Genomic DNA, 21,204 nt, shown 5'->3' on the forward strand with positions numbered 1-21,204 from the left:
AAATAAAAACAAAACAAAAATTGAAAATATAAAAAAACAACAATGACTCAAACATAAACAAAGTACATTTTATAAATAAGAACAGTCCAGTCTCCAACAAGGCCACAATTTCAAAATTTCAAAATTTTCATGGCATATTTCAAAACAAAATTATCAAAGAATTTTGATGCTACTGAAAATTTCACAATTTTTTGTGGATGAAAGGCACCAGAATTTGAGATTTTGAGACCATTTTCTATGAATTATTTTAAATATATTCAGGGGGGGAGTGGTAGGTCACATTCATTTGAGATATATATATATATATATATATATATAATTTTTTTTTATCTAAGTTAAGCTTTGGAAAACGAGCATCTTGTAATGTTTTATGTATGAAATGTAAACAATATTTTTACATAAATAACCCGAAAAATAAATACAAATTCAAAACATACAAATGAAAACGTGAATTTTAAGTTAGAAAAAAGGGAAGACATTTTAGATTTTTTTTTTAAAGAGGGGGTATTTTACTTCTATGGAGTATTACTACTAACCCAAAACATATCAAACACAACATATCACAACACAATCAGTGTGCTTCCCGCTAATGAAACTATGGCACATGGCACCAGCTTTGTCAAGTTGCTGTCTACAGTTTTGTATTATGCTTTTGTATATTTATGGAGAACTGTGGTGTGGGAGCATGGGTGATGAAGGATAGTGGCAGAGTCTTGTACAGACTCAGACTGCTAATTGTAAGGAGGATTCGAATAGGGAAGAAAATCGATTTTTGCCATAATACCCCCTCTTTAATGTAACTAAATTTCTAAGAATAAATTAATCTATCAAACAACTAGTTTTGAAAATTTGGTCTCGTAAAAAAGATTGCCACAATATTTAGTTACAAGAAGTTTAGAAAATTAATAGTAAAGTTGAACTACCTGATTTCCAACTGTGTCAGATGCCCTCCCATCCTTATATGTCCCTGTGTGTCAGATGCCCTCCCATCCTCCTGTACCTCTGTGGGTCAGATGCCCTCCCATGGACCTTGTCACTAATATAAAATAATCAGGAAAAAAAATAAAAATTACTGGGTTTGACTTTTGGAAATTTCTTGAGGATAGTTCTACAGTTTGATCTTAAAACTTCGACAGGTGTAATATCAGGTAGTTTTACTTTAAACGTGGAAGACTTTAGGATTCAGTGAAAGTGAAAAATGTTCTAGTTTTTTTGTGCGTTGATGGAAAAAACATGATGAGGTTTATTGTGTGGAGCCGTGTCTGCCCTGGGATAGAGGTGGGGAGTACTCATTTACTTGAGTAACTTTACTAAAATAATACTAGTAGTTTTCAGATACTACTACTAGAGCAATATATTGTACAGTGTAACAGTACTCTAACTAAGTAAGGTTTGTCTCACTTCTGTACAAGTCTTGGCTACTTTTCCCACTGTGGTTGTGTTCACACTTAAGTCTTGGTTTAGTCCTGATGTAGACTTAGTTTTAGTCCGGTTTATAGTCCTGGCCTAGTCCTGGTTTAGCCCTAGCTTAGTCCTGGTTTAGTCCTTGTATTGGATGGGGTCCTCCTATCACATTTCCACCCTTCTATGTCCCTGTGTGTCAGATGCCCTCCCACCCTCCTATATCCCAGTTACGATTACTTGTCATTTCTTGGACAACTATTTTATACTTCTATTTAAGCAATAGTATTTTTGAAGTAACAGTACTTTTACTTGAGTATAGTTTCTGGGTCTTCTCCCACCTTGGCCCAGTACACAGCTGATCACAAGGGCTGTAGTCGTTTATTCGTTAAATTCATTAATTGGTCACTGGAGCATTAGTCCACTAAAATTTGTATTGGTTGACTAATAATTTTATTTATATAAGGATGATAAGGATTTATATGGGACAGCAGAAGAAAAGAGACACGAGTGAATGAGTTAGCTGAAGATTTTGTATTTTTTTGGTATTGTAAAAAGGTAGAATAAAATCACGATTCACAAGTTGAATCTGTCTTTATACAAATACATTGTTTCCTAGTACTTTCTTTCTGATTAAATAGTAGTTTTTGCATGAACTCCCGTGCAGATGTAGTCTTGTGAGTGCAGTTTTGGTCAGATACATAGAGACAGAGTAGATAGAGAATAATTTTGAGAGCTTTTGCCATGCCCCCATTTTAGTCGACTAATCAATTGGCAGGACATGTCTTTAGTCCACTACAGCCCTAATGATCATATGTAGTGATTGCAAGTCTCTACTCTGGGACATGTCGAAGAGGACTTTGTGTGTCTCTGGTCTAGTTTGTTCTGGGACAGTTCATCGGTGTGCATTTCGGCTCTGTGACATAAACAGCAGGACTTTGCGGAGCCCCGAGAGCCGATCCTTCAGAGACGTTAGGGCCAGAAATGGGAGCTGAGCACGGCCTTCTAATGGCAGCACAGCCAAAAGCCACCAGCACCAGGACGGACCATTCGGACTTGACTACAGACAAAGAGAGAGAGAGAGGAGGGTATTAGATGCAATTTACTATCACCAAAACATAATATATGGAGGTTGAGTTGATTGAGGGTTTAAATCCAGTGTCTTTGGGAGTGGTTTATTTTAATTTTCTTTTTGACAGTAGTATTATTTTCTGCTGTCCCTGAAGTGGTCACCTCTCCCGAGCCAGACTGAGGCGGCAGCCATGCCAACTCATTATCTCTCCACTACCACTGTCTATTCTAGACATAGCTCAAAATAATCTAAACCTTTATTAGTATTAGCATTTTTTTGTTTATGTACTTGTACCTGTATCTCTGACTCTTTGAGCTGGGTTGGTGGTTGTATTGTGTATGTGTGGAGCCCCCATGGGTGAGACTCACTTGTATTTTGGGGTCTTTGGGAAAAGGGGTGGGGTTGGTTTTATTTGAGTGTATATGGGCTAACATACATGACAATTCACACAGGCAGTAGCTCCCTCTTTTCTGCATCACTCGAGGGAAAAAAAACTAAAACACAACTCTGCCCACACCAGTCCATCTTTCCCACAATCAGGGAATAATTTAGCTCCATAAATCTCATAAATCTCCATCTCATCTGTATCTCTGGCTCTTTAGAGAGTAGATTTTGCATATAGGGGTTAGCACCAATGGCCAAATCTCACCTGTATCTCTGGCTCTTTGGGAGGCATCGATCCGAAGTGCCCCTCAATCCTCTGCTTCTGCTCAGGTCTCAAAGAGTTCACCCAGAGCAGACCCAGCTCATACACAGAGTCATGGAGCCTCTGCAATTCCAACTCTGCAGCACCCTCCACCTGGAGACAGGACCGGGTTAGACCGGCTAAGTCCTGGTTTGAGTCCTGGTTTGAGTCCTGGTTTGAGTCCTGGTTTGAGTCCTGGTTTGAGTCCTGGTTTGAGTCCTGGTTTGAGTCCTGGTTTGAGTCCTGGTTTGAGTCCTGGTTTGAGTCCTGGTTTGAGTCCTGGTTTGAGTCCTGGTTTGAGTCCTGGTTTGTGTCCTGGTTTGAGTCCTGGTTTGAGTCCTGGTTTGAGTCCTGGTTTGAGTCCTGGTTTGAGTCCTGGTTTGAGTCCTGGTTTGAGTCCTGGTTTGTGTCCTGGTTTGTGTCCTGGTTTGTGTCCTGGTCTGTGTCCTGGTTTGTGTCCTGGTCTGTGTCCTGGTCTGTGTCCTGGTCTGTGTCCTGGTCTGTGTCCTGGTCTGTGTCCTGGTTTGAGTCCACTTTAGGTCTCGGCTCAGTACTTGGTTCAGTCCTGTTTTAGTCCCAGTTCCCTGTTCTGTCCTCATGTTTTGCACTCTGGCTTTAGTACAGTTTTAGTCCTGGTTTAGTCCTGGTTCAGATCCTGGCTTAGTCAAGTTTGAATTGTGGTTCAGTCCTGGTCTAGACCCTGTTTCAGTCCAGCTTTAGTCCAGTTTCAGTCCTGGTTCCATACCTTAACATCCTCAAGGTACTCTATATCAGCTGTGTTGTACCCGTCCCTCTCCTGGTGCTGCAGGACTCTGAAGCGTCTCCGTCCAATGGTGTCCACCACAGAACGTCCATCAGAGAAGAAGTTCACATCCCGGATCTCCAGAAGGCACCCAAAGTCGGCAAACCTGGAAAACATTCCATGGAAACAAAGAGTTAAAACCATACTTTGAAACAGTCTACAAAGAGACAGATACGTTTTTCTGCCATACTATGGAAGATTACAACCACTTTGTTTACAACAAACAGGAGGAGTAAGAGTCAAGTCTATGGAGAACAAACCCGCTCAGAGTAAAGATGCATGTTTTTTATGTTTTTCAGTGCCATAAAAGCATCAGTAATGAAAAAAACATTTTTGGCAAAAAAGTTACATACTGGGGCTTTAACGTGTAGTACTATGTTTAGTGCTGGATGTTACAGAGGTTGCTGGTTTGACTCCCTCATGCCCTTTAAGTTTGCATATGTACATTGTTTTAAAGGTTGAGGGTTAAATTCCCATACCCTTTTAGCTTCTCTCCGATGCACATGAACACTGTTTTAAGCATATATGCTGTACTTATCAATGAAACCAAATCAGACTGATCAAATAGATAAACTCAGTGCCTGTGTGAAGGACATCAAAACCTGGATGACCTTGAATTACCTGCTTTTAATCCTGAAAAAACAGAGGTCATTGTCGTTGGTCCCAAAGGTCAAAGAGATTCTCTGTCGGACCAGATAATCTCACTCGACAATGTGAGTATTGCTTCTAGCCCTACTGTAAAAAATCTTGGAGTCCTATTTGATCAAAATCTCTCATTCACAGCCCATATAAACATAGCTTGTAAAACTGCATACTTTCACCTGCGAAATATAACTAACGGCCAGAGTTCCCCCAGAGATAACTAGCTGGGGGAAGTATGGCAACCTGAGCACTATCCTCTGCTTTGTCCTATTTTCTCATCAGCAATGCTATTCACATGTTGTCCCCTGTCCCACTCCCCCTGTGGAGTGTAACTCTTTCAGATGCCCCGATGACAGTTGGACCCTCTCCTCCTCCCCGCCTGGCCCTCCTCCTCGCCTGGCTCTCCTCCTCCTCGCCTGGTCTTCCTCCTCCTCGCCTGGCTGATTTTTCTTGTTGTTTTGTTTTTGTGTGTAGGCAGCACGATGGCTGAGTGGCAACACTCATGCCTCACAGCAAGAGGGTTTGGTTCGATCCCCGGATTGCCCAGGCCTTTCTGTGTAGAGTTTTGCATGTTTCTCCCCGTGTGTGGATGGGTTTCCTCCGGGTACTCCGGTTTCCCCCATCAACCAAAACATGAACGCCCTTCGAGACAACTGTTGTTGTGATTTTGGGCTTTACAAAAATAAATGAATTGAATTGAATTGAATATGATACTGTGCGTAGTGTCAGGTGTGGTAGGGGTTGTTGTTTCGATTCCCACAACATACCCTTTAAACTGGTCTCCAATGCACATGCCGAAGCGGTTGGTGCCCGTCTCCATACAGCGTCGGATCATGAGTCTGTAACACGGCTCAAATATATGCAGCGGACACGGAACGGTTGGGAACGCCATGGTGCACACAAAGATTGGAACATTTTTATTCAGACTAAAAAGAGAATAAAACAGACAAATATCATTAAAACATGTAGAACAACAGGTTACGGTCCACATATAGGCAGAATGAAAATACAGCAGTTATATAAAAATGAGTAAATATAAATAATGGTGAACATGCACAGTTGGACTCAAATGCATGGGTTTTAGCTTCATGTTGACCATTTAAAAGATTTCATATTTTGCTGCTATGACAACGATCGCAACTTATCATTCTGAGGCCCATGGATAGTGTCATGCATTGGAAATTCAGAATAAAATTCTAAAATATTGTGAATCCAAGAATCCATTGTTTTATACAAATAAATATTCAGCAGTAGTAGTAGTAGTAGTAGTAAAAATAGACCTAGTAGTAGTAGTAGCAGTAGCCGCAGTAGTAGTATTAGTTAGTATCTTACTTGGAGAGCTCGTCCATCTCCTCTTGGTGGACCCTCTGTCTCTCTGTGAGCTCTGAAGGCAGATGTTTGGAGATCAGCTTCTCAAGCAGAACAGTCCTACAAAACTGTCTCCGCTCCAGGAACTGAGGAACCAAAATACACAGGGTTAATATGATCAGAAAAGAGAAGACCTTTATCTGTCCTACAATGGGGAAATTCCAATGTTGCAACACTAGGTAAAAGAACTGCATGAGGATTGAAATATGTAATCCAAAATGAAGATGAATGAACAACAACAAATATGGGGCATTGTTTAGAATAAAAAAAAATATACATACATTGCGCATATATATATATATATATATATATATATATATATATATATATATATATATATATATATATATATATATATATATATAGTTTAAAGAAAAATGTATTTGTGTGGGGGGCCCCTAAGGATTTTGTGATTGGCAGCAAACTAAGTAGAAATACTTTCGTATACTTTATTACGAATAGTTAAGATGTGGTATAATTAAAATAAGTATAGACTATTGTGGGGTCAGCACCTCGGACAGCTCCTCTTTGCACAGTGGACATTTGGGGTTATGGTCCAAACATCTCTCCAGACACTGCAGACAGAAAGTGTGACCACATGGAGTGGTGACCGGTTCAAAGAACAACCTGAGGAAAGAGAGAAAGAAGAGAGGGAAGAGGGAAAAAGGAGAGGGGGAGAGAGGGCAGTTAATTAATTATAGATAAAATCAAGATCTGTTTGCATACTAAGTTTGAATAATTTGCATACTCTCAATTTCTTGGTGTATTTTTTTTATCAACAGATATACAGCCAATCCTCTGACATGTAAAAGCATGTAGTTTAGTGCAGCTAAATTGCACTAATTAAAAGTTTAGACTAAGAGTGGTTCTGAAGCCTTCCACGTTGAGTAAGTAAGACCAAGGCCCAGACTGGCGTTACCGGGGCCCCACCCTGGAACCAGGCCTGGGATGGGAGCTCGCCAGTGAGCGCCTGGTGGCCAGGCCTTTTCCCACATGGGGCCGGCCGTGCTCAGCCTGAAGAAGCGACGTGGGGCCATCCTCCCATGGACGCACCAACTGCCGGCGGATCTGTGGAAGGCTGGTGCAATGAGATCTGGGCGGCAGTTGAAGGCTAGGGCCTCGGCGACCAGATCTCTGGACATGGAGACTAGCTCTGGGGACACTGAATGTCACCTCGCTGGGGGTGAAGTAGCCTGAGCTTCTGTGGGAGGTTGAGCGTTACCGGCTAGATATAGTCGGCCTCATCTCCACGTATAGCTTGGGCTCTGGAACCCAACTCCTTGAGAGGGGCTGGATTCTCCATTTCTCTGGCGTTTCTTTGGCGTGCCCCACAGCTCAGCCACCGCATGTTGGAGTTCACCCCGGTGAACGAGAGGGTCGCGTTCCTGCGCCTTCCAGTCAGGGACAGGTCTCTCGTTGTGGCGGCCTCCGGGCTAAACAGCAGTGGGGGGGGGCACCGACCGGGGACTCCGTTGTTCTCCTGGGGGACTTCAATGCTCATGTGGGTAATGACAGTGTCACTTGGAGGGGCGTGATCGGGAAGAACGGTCTCCCTGATCTGAATCCAAGTGGTGTTTTGCTATTGGCTGAAGTCACTGAGGTGGTTGGTAAGGCCCCGGGCGTGGATGAGATCCGTTCCGAGTACCTTAAGTCTTTGGATGTTGTGGGACTGTCTTGGCTGACATGTCTCTGCAACATCGCGTGGCGGCCGGGGACGGTACCTCTGGACTGGCAGACTGGGGTGGTGGTCCCCCTGTATAAGAAGGGAGACCGGAGGGTGTGTTCCAATTACAGGGGAATCATACTCACACAAGGTCTATCACACAGGGTACTGGAGAGTAGAATCCCTCTGATAGTCGCACCTCGGATTCAAGAGGAGCAGTGTGGTTTTCATCCAGAACACTGGACCAGCGCTACACTCTCCATCGTGTGCTCGAGGGTTCATGGGAGTTTGCCCAACCAGTCCACATGTGCTTTGTGGATCTGGAGAAGGCATTTGACCGTGTCCCTCATGGTGTCCTTTGGGGGGTGCTCCCGGAGCATGGGGTCTGGGGCTCTTTGCTAAGGGTTGTCCGGTCCCTATATGACTGGAGTAGGAGCTCTGTTCGCATTGCCAGCTGTAAGTGAGACCTGTTCCCGGTGCATGTTGGACTCCGCCAGGACTGCCCTTTGTCACTGGTTTGGTTAATTATATTTATGGACAGAACAGTCTACGCACAGTTAGGGGCAGCAGGGGGTCTGGTTCGGAAACCACAGGATCTCATCTCTGCTGTTTGCGGATAATGTTGTCCTGATGGCTTCTTCGAGCCAGCACCTGCAGTAGGCACTGGGGTGGTTTGCAGCAGAGTGTGAAGCGGCTGGGATGAGAATCAGGTCTTCCAAATCCGAGGCCATGGTTCTCGACCCGAAAAAGGTGTCCTGCCCTCTCTGAGTGGGTGGAGAGTCTCTTTGATGGATTCAAAATATATATTCAAGTATATTATGTTATCTCACTGTTCATTTTAAAGGTACTGTAATGTAATGTTCACTCTTTATTTAGTCATTATATTCAACTATGTAAACTATGTAATCTGCATTAATGTTTGTTCTTGAGTCTTGCAGAAAATGTCTTTTGAAAGTGCAGGATCCCACGGGAAGAAGGTCACTGTGAAACCTAAAACAGAAACATCATGGGAGGATGTTTTGTGCGAAGGGAAAGAGTGACCTTCTGGAAATGCAAAAACAGAATATATTTCTCTGTGAATTTCGTCATATGTTTTTACACTGCTTGCAAAGTATATGCCCCCCCCCCCTTTCAGAGTATGTGTATGTAACTAGGGTTTCCTAACTTTAATAAAAGAGGAGAAAGACGGTCTGGGCCCCCAGAGAGCGTGGTGATTTGTAACTGGGTTTTTTTGCCTCTCCGCTCTTTCTCCTCAATATTGAGACAAAATAATCTCTCTTGTCTTCTCTTCTCTTTTGAACTGTAATATAGGTTGTGAACCTATCACTCTTCCTCAAGTTCAAGAGTTCAAGTATCTCGGGGTCTTGTTCACGAGTGAGGGACAGATGGAGTGTGAGATTGACAGGCGGATCGGTGCAGCATCCACAGTGATGCGGACGCTGTATCGGACAGTCGTGGTAAAGAAGAAGCTGAGTCGAAAGGCAAAGCTCTCGATTTACAGGTCAATCTACGTTCCTACCCTCACCTGGGCTCTGGGTAATGACCGAAAGGACAAGATCGCGGATACAAGCGGCCGAAATGGGCTTCCCTTAGAGATAGGGTGAGAAGCTCATTCACACGGGAAGGGTTCGGAGTAGAGCCGCTGCTCCTACACGTTGAGAGGAGTTAGCTGAGGTGGCTCGGGCATCTGCTGGTGTTCCTGGCATGTCCCACTGGGAGGAGGCCCCGGGGAAGACCCAGGACACACTGAAGGGGCTATGTCTCTCGGCTGGCCTAGGAACACCTTGGGGTTCCACGGAGAAGCTGGAGGACGTGTCTGGGGTGTGGGAAGTCTGGGAGTCCCAGTCCCTACTTAGACTGCTGCTCCCGTAACCCGGCCCCAGATAAGCAGAAGAAAATGTATGGATGGATCCACAACTGGACACAATTGAATCAAAAAATTTGCATAGATCCCTATGAGACAAAAGTCTTAGGTGGAAGTGACAGCACAGATTGCTAGCCACACTTCCATCAGTCTGTCCCAGACTAACTATAGCTACATTATCTTATCACCACTGAGTTTGAAGTGAATGAGTGATGTATTGAATTCAAACTTAACTTTTTATGTCTGTAAAAGCATTATAATTCTTAATACTGGACTCACCTCATACAGAGAGAGCATTCCACGTCTGTTGGGTCAAGCGTTCCCACGGCAATTGGACTCACACCTTCTGTGGAAGACGAGAGGCATAAAAAAACTTTTATAACAAAGCTGTATTACAGATATTTAATAGAGTAACGTTTGAATACATTTGTGCTTCTCTGAGAAGTTTTCAGTTATAGTACTTTTACTTGAGTGGTATATTGTACAAAGTAACAGTACTCTTACTTTAGTAAAGTTTTGAATAGCTCCTCACCCGTCTTTGCTCTCTTTGTCTCCTCTGTGTCTTCTTCTTCATCGGAAATGTGGCGCTTACGTTTGAGGACCCCCTCCTCCACATGACCTTTGACCTTTGACCTGTCCGACTTCACAGGATATGCCCACAGGTCAGCAGAGTCGCACTGACATGGATTAATAAGACACAAAGTTAGAATTCAACAACGTTATCCATATGTAAAGTACAATTGATGTGCATAAGACCAGCCTAGGACACATAGCCTGCATTAAAGTGAATGGGGAGGGCCACAGAGTCTGCGCTACGTTCTCCATCAACTCTGGCTCCAATTCACTTTCTATTGAAAAACAGTCTATGGTATCAAGCAGCACATCCTGCACGTGTAGATTAAAAAAAAAAAAATAATCCAAATGATTTTTGACGTTGATGCGAGCATAGGGTGTTTTTCGTTCAAAATACATAGAGCATGCAGCTGAGGTTGTTTTTGTGCTCTTACTTGGTGCAGAGCAGTGGAGGTCTTCAGCAGCATTCTGGAGGTTAGGATCCCGCTGTAGTCCAAGACCTGATCTGAGACTTGGCCTGAGACTGGAGCCAAGATCTCACTCAATAGCTGAAGGAATACAACATAAAAACAGTCAGGAATAACCCAGGACTAACCCAGCACTAACCCAGCTCTAACCCAGGACTAACCCAGGACTAACCCAGGACTAACCAAGGACTAAACCAGGACTAAACCAGGACTGAACCAGGACTGAACCAGGACTGAACCAGGACTGAACCAGGTCTAACCCATGATGGAACCACTACTAAATCAGTATGGAACCAGAATGAGAACCAGGACTGAACCAGGACTAAAACAGGATCAAAACGGGACTAAAACAGGACTAAAACAGGACTCAACCAAGACTAAACCAGGACACAAACAGGACTCAACCAAGACTAAACCAGGACACAAACAGGACTCAACCAAGACTAAACCAGGACTAAACCAGGTCTTGAGAGTCCCCACCTTCTGGGCCTCAGTTCGGGCCGGTCTGAAGTCCGGATCCAAACTCAGACAAAACAGATAGTCCCTGAGCGCCTCTTCTGGGCGACCGAGGTGCAACAGGACCTGAGCCTTACGCATGTGACCCTAAAAATACATGAGAGGTATTACTACTACTGCTATTGCTGCTACTAATGTTACTGTAATGCTTTACACAGTTGTAGTACCTTGGCCCACTGTGGTTTGAGTGAGACTGCTGTGGTTGCATCACTCAGAGCTTGGTCCAGATGTTTCAGAGCCGAGAGAATCAGAGAACGATTACTGAAGAGGAGATGGTCTGGAGCTGCAACAGAAACCACGGTTAGACCAGGACTGAATCGAGATTGAACTAACCCAAAAGATCTATCTCTAAACAACTTGTTACCATCAAATATGTCGGTCTTGAAATGAAGGCAAAGGTTAAAGTACACTTTATTGTCCCCATGGGGAAATCTGCATTTGACCCATCCATGAATGCTGAAGGATCTGATCTGTTTTGAATGTTTTGGGTTGTTGGCTTGGAGAAAACCCACTCAGACACAGGAAGACCTTGCAAACTCTACACAGAAAAACCCGGGAGATGAACCTGAAACCTCTTTGCTGTGAGCCAAAAGTAGTAGCCACCATTTAGCCAAGATTAACCCCAAATTAAAGCAGGACTACAACGCTACATAGTTTTGGCCCTATTAAGTTTTGGATCCATTAAAATAACTGTATAGACTATTGCTGCTTAAGCCTGTCTTGAGTTGGATTACTGGCCACTCAATGGTACTGCAGCAAAGAATTTCTTTTGCCTAGAAAGCATTTTTTCCATAGAGCACAATGTAATCAAAAACTGCTCGTGTTCAGCTCACAGGGCACCTGCAGCTTCAAAAAGGTCATATTTTGTGTACATTTTTACCTATTTTCAGTAGTCGACTACTGCGCATGGTCGATGGGCACTTATCTAGCGGCTAATCCAGAGACATGAGCCATTGAGTTGGGCCCATTGGTCCCATATTTCATATTTATTACTTTCAATTAATAACTCTACATTAAAACCCATAACATCCTCTTTTAGACCTAACTGTTCCTGTGTGTCAAATGCCCTGTGTAAAAGCTGCATACTCTGTAGTTTAGACCACTACAAACATGTCCTGAAATGCATGGGATTCTTGGCGAGTTTAAAGTTCAGTTTTCAGCCTCTCTCAGATGTGAATGCTCCTGGACGGGTTTAAAATGTGCCCTGTGATACAAATATAAAACTGAATTCTCATAAACTGAATTCTCACTTTTGGTGTTTGTTATGTAAAGGCCTAAATGTAAATTGGAGCACATTCAACGTTATGAAAGAAGTTATAAAACCAATGAATAATATCAGGGTCACCTCCTGTTTCATAACCACAAACTTATGCAAATACTCCTGTGTGTCAGATGCCCTTCCATCCTCCTCTTCTGTATGTCAGATACCTTCCCATCCTCATATATCACTGTGTGTCAGATGCCCTCCCATCCTTCTTGTAGTAGGAATAGTTGTAGTAGGAATAGTAGTAGTTTAGGACAAAACAAGTATTAAACCAGGTCAAAACTTGGCTAAATCAGGTCTAGACCAGGTGTACATATGTCTCTATCGGTAACATCTTACACAACAGACCAGGACTCAGCCTCAGGGAGAAACTCAAGTCACCAATAATACAGGAGCCATTGCCTGAGGTGAGGGGTAAATCCTGCTATTACAGCGCTGATCGAGGGCAGAGTTCAGCTATAGATTTATGCTCAAGATTTAAGGCAGGACTTCAACAAGCACTAAACCAGGACTATGCCAGGAGTGAACCAAGAAAAAAACAGGACTAACCAACACTAAACCAGTTCTGAACCAAGACTAAAACCAAGACTAAAATAGGTCTAACCCAGGACAAAGTCATGACAAAACCCACTCTAAACCAAGATTAAAACCAGGATCTAAAACTGGTCTAAAGCAGGACTAAACCACTGCAAAAACAGCTCTAATCCAGGACAAAAAAGACCAAACAGGCACTTTTTATATATCTATACATACATGGACAAAATTGTTGGTACCCTTCAGTTAATGAAAGAAAAAAAATCACAATGGTTACAGAAATAACTTGAATCTGACAAAAGTAATAATAAATAAAAATTGAACCAATGAAAGTCAGACATTGCTTTTCAACCATGCTCATGCTTCAACAGAATTACTTAAAAAATAAACTAATCAAACAGGCCTGGACAAAAATGATGGTACCCCTAGAAAAGATTGAAAATAACGTGATCAAAGGGACATGTTAATCCAAAGTGTGTCCACTAATTAGCATCACAGATGTCTACAATCTTGTAATCAGTCAGTGGGCCTATATATAGGGCTACAGGTCGTCACTGTGCTGTTTGGTGACATGGTGTGTACCACATTCAACATGGACCAGAGGAAGCAAAGGAAAGCGTTGTCTCAGGAGATTAGAAAGAAAATTATAGATTATATAGCATGTTAAAGGTAAAGGCTATAAAACCATCTCCAAGCAGCTTGTTCCTGTGACTACAGTTGCACATATTATTCAGAAATTTAAGGTCCATCGGACTGTAGCCAAGCTTCCTGGACGTGGCCGCAGAAGAAAAATTGATGACAAATCAAAGAGACGGATAATATGAATGGTAACAAAAGAGCCCAGAAAAACTTTTAAAGAGATTAAAGGTGAACTTCAAGCTCAAGTAAAATCAGTGTCAGATTGCACCATCTGTCATTGTTTGAGCCAAAGTGGACTTAATGGGAGACGACCAAGGAGGACACCATTGTTGAAAACAAATCATAATAAGCCAGATTGGAATTTGCCAAACTACATGACAAGCCAGAAAGCTTCTGGAAAAATGTCCTATGGACAGATGAGACAAAAATTGAATTATTTGCCAAGGCACATCAGCTCTATGTTCACGGACCGAAAAATTAAGCATATCAAGAAAAGAACACTGTCCCTACTGTGAAACATGGAGAAGGCTCCGTTATGTTCTGGGGCTGCTTTGCTACATCAGTCAAGACTATCAAGAGATTCTAGAGAGAAATGTGCTGGCCAGTGTTAGAAAGCTTGGTCTCAGTCGCAGGTCACGGGTCTTGCAACAGGACAATGACCCAAATCACACAGCTAAAAACACCAAAGAATGGCTAAGAAGAAAACATTGAACTATTCTAAAGTGACCTTCTATGAGCCCTGACCTAAATCCTATTGAGCATCTTTGGAAGGAACTGAAACATGCCGTCTGGAAAAGGCATCCTTCAAACCTGAGACAACTGGAGCAGTTTGCTCATGAGGAGTGGGCCAAAATACCTGCCAAGAGGTGCAGAAGTCACATTGACAGTTACAGGAATTGTTGATAGCAGTGATTGCCTCAAAAGGTTGTGCAATAAAATAAGTTAAGGGTACCATGATTTTTGTCCAGGCCTGTTTCATGAGTTTATTATTTTTTTAATAATTCTGTTGAAGCATGGTTGAAAAGCAATGTCTGACTTTCATTGGTTAAATTTCATAGACTTTTTATTTATTATTACTTTTGTCAGATTCAAGTTATTTCTGTGACCATTGTGAGTTTTTCTTTCATTAACCGAAGGGTATTAACTATTTTGTCCAAGTGTATATACGGACTAAACCAGACCTAAACCAGGTCTTAACTTGAAATTACGTAAATGTGTGACATTGATCATTTTTAGTCCTGGAAGTTGCATATTTCTGTTGTGTCATGTCTCTCTGTCTATGTCTCTCTCAACCTCTCTCTCTCTTGACCTCTCTCTCTCTCGACCCACATATGCCTGAATAATTGTCTGACATTACACAATGACAGAGAGGTGGAGAGAAAGAGGAGCTAAAGAAGAAGACAGGGATAGAGAGAGAGAGGTAGAGCGAGGTAGTTATGTGATTAGAAATGCTTGCTCCAGTGGCCCAGCCTACATAAGCCTGTTATCCAACACAGAGAGAGAGGTGGAGAGATAGAGGAGAGAGAGAGGAGAATAAAGAGAAAGAGGGAGTGAGAGAGAGACAGAGAGAGTGAGATAGAGGTGAGAAGAGAGCGAGAAAGAAGGAAGGAGAGAGATAGAGAGAGATAATAAGATAATAAGAGACAGAAGGAAAGAGAGAGAGAGAATACAGGAATGCAGCGCCGTAACTCATAATATTAAAAATATCATTATACAAAGTGGGTGGCCTGGTTTAGTGCTTATATTAAATCTAATATTAGTGTAATTACTGGTTAATAAGTTAAATGTATAAACTGATAACTCTGCTCCAAGTTCAAGCAAAGAGAACACACAAAGTTTAAACATAGCTGTGCAAAAGGGTTTAATACAATGTATTTCATAATTAGAGGAAGGAACCATTAAAACGGAAAGACTAATCACAAACCAATCGGAAATGCAATCTGAATATGCACACAGATCTGTTAGGTGATATAATGGCTTCTGTAATCTTCATGAGCATTCACATATGAGAGAGACTGAAATCTGGACTTTAAACTGATCCAAGAATCCCATGCATTTCAGAACATGTTTGTAAAGGTCTAAACTACAGGGTTAACAGAAGTTTTTGTGTTATTTTTTTAAACATAAGATTATCCCATGGGGACACAGGGAGGGCATCTGACACACAGGGAGGGCATATGACACACAGGGACATTTCAGAACATGTTTATAGAGGTTTAAGCTACAGGGTTAGCAGCTTTTACACAGAATAAGACTGAATGAAGACACAGGGAGAGCATCTGATCTGACACACAAGGAGGGCATCTGACACACAGGGACATGCAAATCTCACATGGAAAGACTTGACATAGCCGGGGACCTTCTTGATGTGAGGTGCAAGTGCTAAATGCCACTATATCCCCCAAAGACTGCATAATTTAACATTACAATACAAGTTAAAAACTAAACTAATTTTAACAAAATAACTTCTGAACAACAGAATTCCACTATAAATAGCCAGGGGTAAACTAGGTCTTAAATGAAATTTATACCATAAATAAAGCAATACTAAACCAGGACTAAGCCAGGACTTAATCAGGGTTAAGTTGTGAATAAAAATTGAACTAAAACAGGACTAAAGCAATACTAAACCAGATCTTAATTAAGAACTAAATCGAAGAACTACATCAGAATTAAAACACGATTCAAGCAATACTCAACAAGGTCTGTCAGGTCTAGCAATACCAAACCAGGGACTAAAAAAAGCAATACTAAAACATATCTAAATCACAACTGTATAAGGATTAAAGCAGTCCCAAACCGGGTCTTAACCAGACCAAGAACAAAACCAGAACTAAAGCAGTACTAAACCAAGTCTTAACCAAGAACTAAACAAATCAAGAGAACTAAAATAACTAAACCAGGGACTAAACCAGGGACTAAGCCAGGGACTAAGCCAGGGACTAAGCCAGGGATAAGAAATTTGTGCCAGTTTTTGTTTCTTGTAGACCAGTAATTACAGAGATATTAACCATAAACCAGGTCAAAATAACTCATTCTACTACAAGTTCTTTAATAAATTCTAAAATTTAAAAAAGTAAAACTGTTCTCACCGATGCATATGGCCTGGTTGTACTTCTCGAGCGCCTCCTCCACCCTCCTCTCCACATAAAGGGTGTTTCCCTCTCTCCGCAGCTTGACAACAAGCTCTCGTCCTGGGTAGAGTTTGGACAGGACCCCCGATAGCACCACGTTCATCCGGTACCCCCCCTCCATCACCCCGGCACTGTCCTGGCACTTCACACACTGCAGAGGGTGCTCTCTCTCCAAGCACCTCTTACAAAAGCTGTGCCCGCACAGAAGGGTTACCGGTTCGAATAAAAAACTGAGGCAGAGGGGGCATGAGACATCAGCCATCCTTGCTGAGCTTTCCTCCACCACTGTCTCCCCTCTGGATCTGGAGGTGTGGTCCTAGTGAGAAGACAGGAAGTTATTACATTTACCGTGCATCAGATGCCCTCCCATCCTCCTGTATTTCTGTGTGTCAGATGCTCTACCAGCCTCCTGTATCTCTCTGTGTTAGATACCCTTCCATTCTATCACATCCCTGTGTATTAGATGCCCTCCAATCCTCCTATATCCCTGTTAGTCAGATGCCCTCCCATCCTCCTACATTCATGTAGTGTTAGACTGAGATGCTGGCAGATCAAATGTCTCTAGTTAATCTGCAGATGATGTGGTGTGTCAGATGCCCTCCCAGATGTTCTGGTGTGGTTGGATAATTACAGCAGGAGAATGAACCTTGGCACCAATAAAAAAAAATAATCACAGAAAAAAACATTGGCTTTGATACGCAAAATGTAAGCATGCAAATTACAAATTTGCCAATAGATTACAGTATCTTACTTGGTTAGTCCTGTTTTTTTCTTTTAATCCTTGTTTAGACCAAGGTCTGGTTTAGTCCTGGTCTAGTCCTGGTCTAGTCCTGGTTTAGTCCTGGTTTAGTCCTGGTTTAGTCCTGGTTTAGTCCTGGTTTAGTCCTGGTTTAGTCCTGGTTTAGTCCTGGTTTTAGTCCTGGTTTTAGTCCTGGTTTGTTCAGACCTGACTAGCTTTTTGCTTAGATGTTTTCAGTCCTGTTCAACCTTTAAAGGTGCAATACGTTATTGCTTTGCCTGCCATACAGTATGACATTACAGTTATCTATGTCCATGGAGACAAGCAAGTGATACAACCAGACCAAGTTATAGGTCTGATCAGTAGAGAGGCAACCCCGCTTAGAGTAAAAATGCATGTTTTTAAAGGTTCTATATAACACAAAACTGACTCCAGTGAGCTTTAAACCATGTTATAATGTTGTTACCTCATCAAAAAACATACATGGATTTGTTTGTTTCATCCACTCATATTTGAGTACCTCTTTGTTATTAGTCTGTCTACATCTCCACACTGAAAATGTTCTGTTTCATCTTGTGATGTCATGAAGTGGTAGTTTTCAAGGTAACAGCTACCTTTAACTTTTAGCTGAGTAGAGATTATAAATTCCAGTTCTGAAATCATCCAAATGATTCTAAATGAATTAATTTAATACACATTGGAGAACTTCTTGTACTGCCACATTACATCACAAGGTGAAACAGTGTTTTCTGTTTGAGAGAAGAACTCAGCCTAAATATGCAGGGGTTTGTGCGTTAAACATAAAGCTATGCTTAAGCAATAAAAACTACCTATAATAATCCAGGTGAAGCAAGGACACCTCGATGGGAACAAGCAGGCTACAAGTAGAAAAGTTACACAGTGCATTTTAAAGGGCCCGTTTTACGATATTTCTGATCCATGTTATAATGTTATTTCCTCAAAACATACCTGGAGTTGTGTTTTGTTTCATTCACACATGTGAATGACATGGCTGTGCTATACTCTCAAACAAAAAACACTTGAAAACTACCGCGTCATGACACCACAAGGTGGATCATTTTGAACTTTAGTGATGCAGACATACTAATAATGAAGTGTTACTCAAATATGTGTGAATGAAACTAAACGCAACCCTGGGTATGTTTTTGATGAGGTAACATTACAACATGGCTTAAAGCTCAGAAAAACATTTTGCGTAATATAGGATGTTTTACCGTTCAATAGGTTATACAGACATTCCAATACACTGTGCCTCACCTGTCTCCGGATGCCCTCCGCCAGACAGTCTATGAGGCGGTCTAGGTGCGCGGGTCTCAACCTCTCCACCTCCGCGGCTTGTTGGTAAACGCTGAACGCTTCGGTAAATTTCCCTGCGAAGGAAAGCGCGTCTGCCCGTCTCACCATTAACTCCTGCCGGCTCCGTGCGTCCCGGGCTCCCGCTGCCTGGCACTCGTATATCTCCGCCGCTAAGTCAAAGTTCTGCGCCTGAAAAGCCTCTGATGCGAGCTGCAGCATCATTGCGCTTTCCGATTCCATTTCTGATTAATTAAATACAAAATCTATATTCTAAAATGATAAATATTTGCGTGCGTCCTTACGTCCAACATGTTCGCGCGCCGATCCTTGTTGCGTAAATGTTGCTCCCAGTTTTGTCCTGGTTCTGTCTTGATTCAGCTTTTAAACGTTGTATCCCTCTTTGGTCCGGGTTTAGTCCTGGTTTAGCACGGGTTTAGCTCTGGTTTAGTCCTGGTTTAGGCCCTGTTTAGTCCTGGGTTAGACCTGGTTCAGTCCTGTCCGTGCGTTCCCGGTGCGCTCTTAGAAGCTGTAAGAATGTTGTTCTGAATGAGACCGTGTAGTAGAAAAAAACAGTTACGTAAAATTCGCGTCATGTGACCTCGTTGCGCGGCTGTGATTGGTCGGTGGAGAACGCTGTTACAAAACACGGAGACACGTAACAGTTTGGGGAGTAGGGCACCTAGAGTCTGACCCAGAGAGCGGGGCGTAAACAGAGGCGACCCCGGGACACAAGAGCCAATGGGCGGTTAACTGCGGCACATGCGGCCGATCTAGGTCAAATCCCAACCGTGTCGTACATGTTTCATACACAGATAGAAATAGGTGAGGATTATATATAGGATTGTTTTCATAAGGAGCAGGTTATGTTCACATGACATTTCAAAATTGTAGAATCTTCTCTTTAGTTTAAACTGAGCTGGAGGACAGGTCAGTTATATAATTATATGGTGGAATTTGCTGTTTAAAGGTCCTAAAACGTTTTTACCTCCTCCAAAACATTTCATTTCGTTCACACATGTTTGAGGAACCCTTCATTATTAGTCTGTCTACATCTCCAAAGCACAGAATGCTCTGTTCCACCTTGTGACGTCATGAAGTGGTAGTTTTCAAGTTAACAGCTACCTTTTGCCTTTTGTTCTGGAGAGAGTGGCAACTCGAGGTCTGAAATTATCCAAATGATTATAATGAAGTATGCCGTTTTAAAAAGATTGGAGCACTTCCTGTATTACTCCTGTTTTTTTTTCTGTTTGAAAGAACTAAATATGCCTAAATATGCAGTATTTGTGTGTATGTACATTATAACATAGATCAAAAATAGCATAATATTGGCCATTTAACGGTCAGATTTCAGATTTGTTGACCTGGTTTATGGTTAATATCTTCTAATATCTTGATACTGATTCTAACACCATAATGACATTAAAAAATACTCTTTATTTAGACAATACAATGTGATTTTCAATATTAAATGTAGTACTGTGTGTATACATTAAATTGCAGTGCTTGCTTTTATATTACTATATAGCCTTATATTTGTGTAATCCCTCAGTCTATATGGTCTAATACTTGTTCTGATACAGCTCAAGATCATTCTAAAGCTATTCAGGAAAGATAAATTTTTGTTCTGTGAATGAGACTTTTGCAGTGCCACTTACTCTTAAGTGGAAATACCATTCATTTCAATGGAGAATATGGGAAAAGTTTTGCCTCTAAAATATGATATAAAGTAGGTTCATTTGTGTAAAATATTCAATGGTCATGTGACAAACAAGTCCCTAGAACTTATTTACTGTCAAGTTTATTCACTCCATGCAAAACAATACAACAAAAATGACAATGGCTGCGCTCATGGCAACTTCCGGAATAAGGTGAATACTGGGGAAAATTACAGGTAACGCAATAACACCTCCATGGAAACAAGCAAGTCAGGCATGTAAATGAAGCTTTAAATGTGGTATGTGTAAGTGAACGCAGCCTAAAAATATGTAAAATAGTCATCCCCTAAAGTGGGCCATAGGTCAAACTCACATTCCTCATCCCCTCCCTCCCTAAATCCCTCCCTCTCTATCTGCCTCTCTTCACCTCCATCTCTCCCATTTTTTCCTACTCCCTCTCTCCCTTCTCTCTCTTCTCTCTCTGTTCTCTTCTCTCTACTTCTCCACCTCTTCTCTCTTTCTCTCTTTCTATCTCATTGGTTCCCCGAGAATTGTTGTTTTAGGAAGTGTTCCCTGTGTCGTCCTTATTTGACCTCTGCAATGACTGAAGGAGTGTCCACAACAATTCAAAACAAAGGGACCATCAAAATATAGAGTAATAACAGAGGTATCCTGTAAAAATATTTTCAGTCATGCTAAAGCCATTTCGACAGGTTTTTTTTTACTAGTCCTGCTTTAGTTCCTAATTTACTCTGGTTTACCCATCCTTTTAGTCCTTGTTTAGTCCTGGTTTATGCTGGGTTGTAGTCTTGGCTTTGATCCTGGTTTGGTCTTTTTATAGTCCAGGTTTAGTCCTGGTGTTAGTCCAA

General features: G+C 42.0%; 1 protein-coding gene across 1 annotated transcript; it reads right to left on the minus strand.

Moving 5' to 3' along the window:
* Nucleotides 1-378: 378 nt before the first annotated feature.
* On the minus strand, nucleotides 379-19,223 carry LOC117377289 (LON peptidase N-terminal domain and RING finger protein 3-like). Its single transcript, XM_055224976.1, has 13 exons — nucleotides 18,642-19,223; nucleotides 16,583-16,940; nucleotides 11,221-11,336; nucleotides 11,018-11,140; nucleotides 10,505-10,618; nucleotides 10,030-10,174; nucleotides 9,777-9,843; nucleotides 6,483-6,597; nucleotides 5,935-6,056; nucleotides 5,370-5,528; nucleotides 3,904-4,066; nucleotides 3,123-3,272; nucleotides 379-2,461 (listed from the first exon to the last, which is right to left on the minus strand). Exons 1-13 carry the CDS (start codon nucleotides 18,918-18,920, stop codon nucleotides 2,297-2,299), a joined length of 2,076 nt encoding a protein of 691 aa, XP_055080951.1. The 5' UTR covers nucleotides 18,921-19,223; the 3' UTR covers nucleotides 379-2,296.
* Nucleotides 19,224-21,204: the final 1,981 nt, after the last annotated feature.

Source organism: Periophthalmus magnuspinnatus, chromosome 10 (assembly GCF_009829125.3).
Source record: "Periophthalmus magnuspinnatus isolate fPerMag1 chromosome 10, fPerMag1.2.pri, whole genome shotgun sequence".
In the NCBI taxonomy this organism is placed as follows: domain Eukaryota; kingdom Metazoa; phylum Chordata; class Actinopteri; order Gobiiformes; family Gobiidae; genus Periophthalmus; species Periophthalmus magnuspinnatus.

Excerpts from the sequence above, each read along its gene's own strand:
- LOC117377289 (XM_055224976.1), bottom strand. The coding sequence starts at position 18,920 with ATGGAATCGGAAAGCGCAATGATGCTGCAGCTCGCATCAGAGGCTTTT. Across the intron at positions 6,598-9,776 it reads GAATGCTCTCTCTGTATGAG|GTTGTTCTTTGAACCGGTCA; the intron begins GTGAGTCCAGTA and ends CTCTTTCCTCAG. Across the intron at positions 3,273-3,903 it reads AGTACCTTGAGGATGTTAAG|GTGGAGGGTGCTGCAGAGTT; the intron begins GTATGGAACCAG and ends TCCTGTCTCCAG.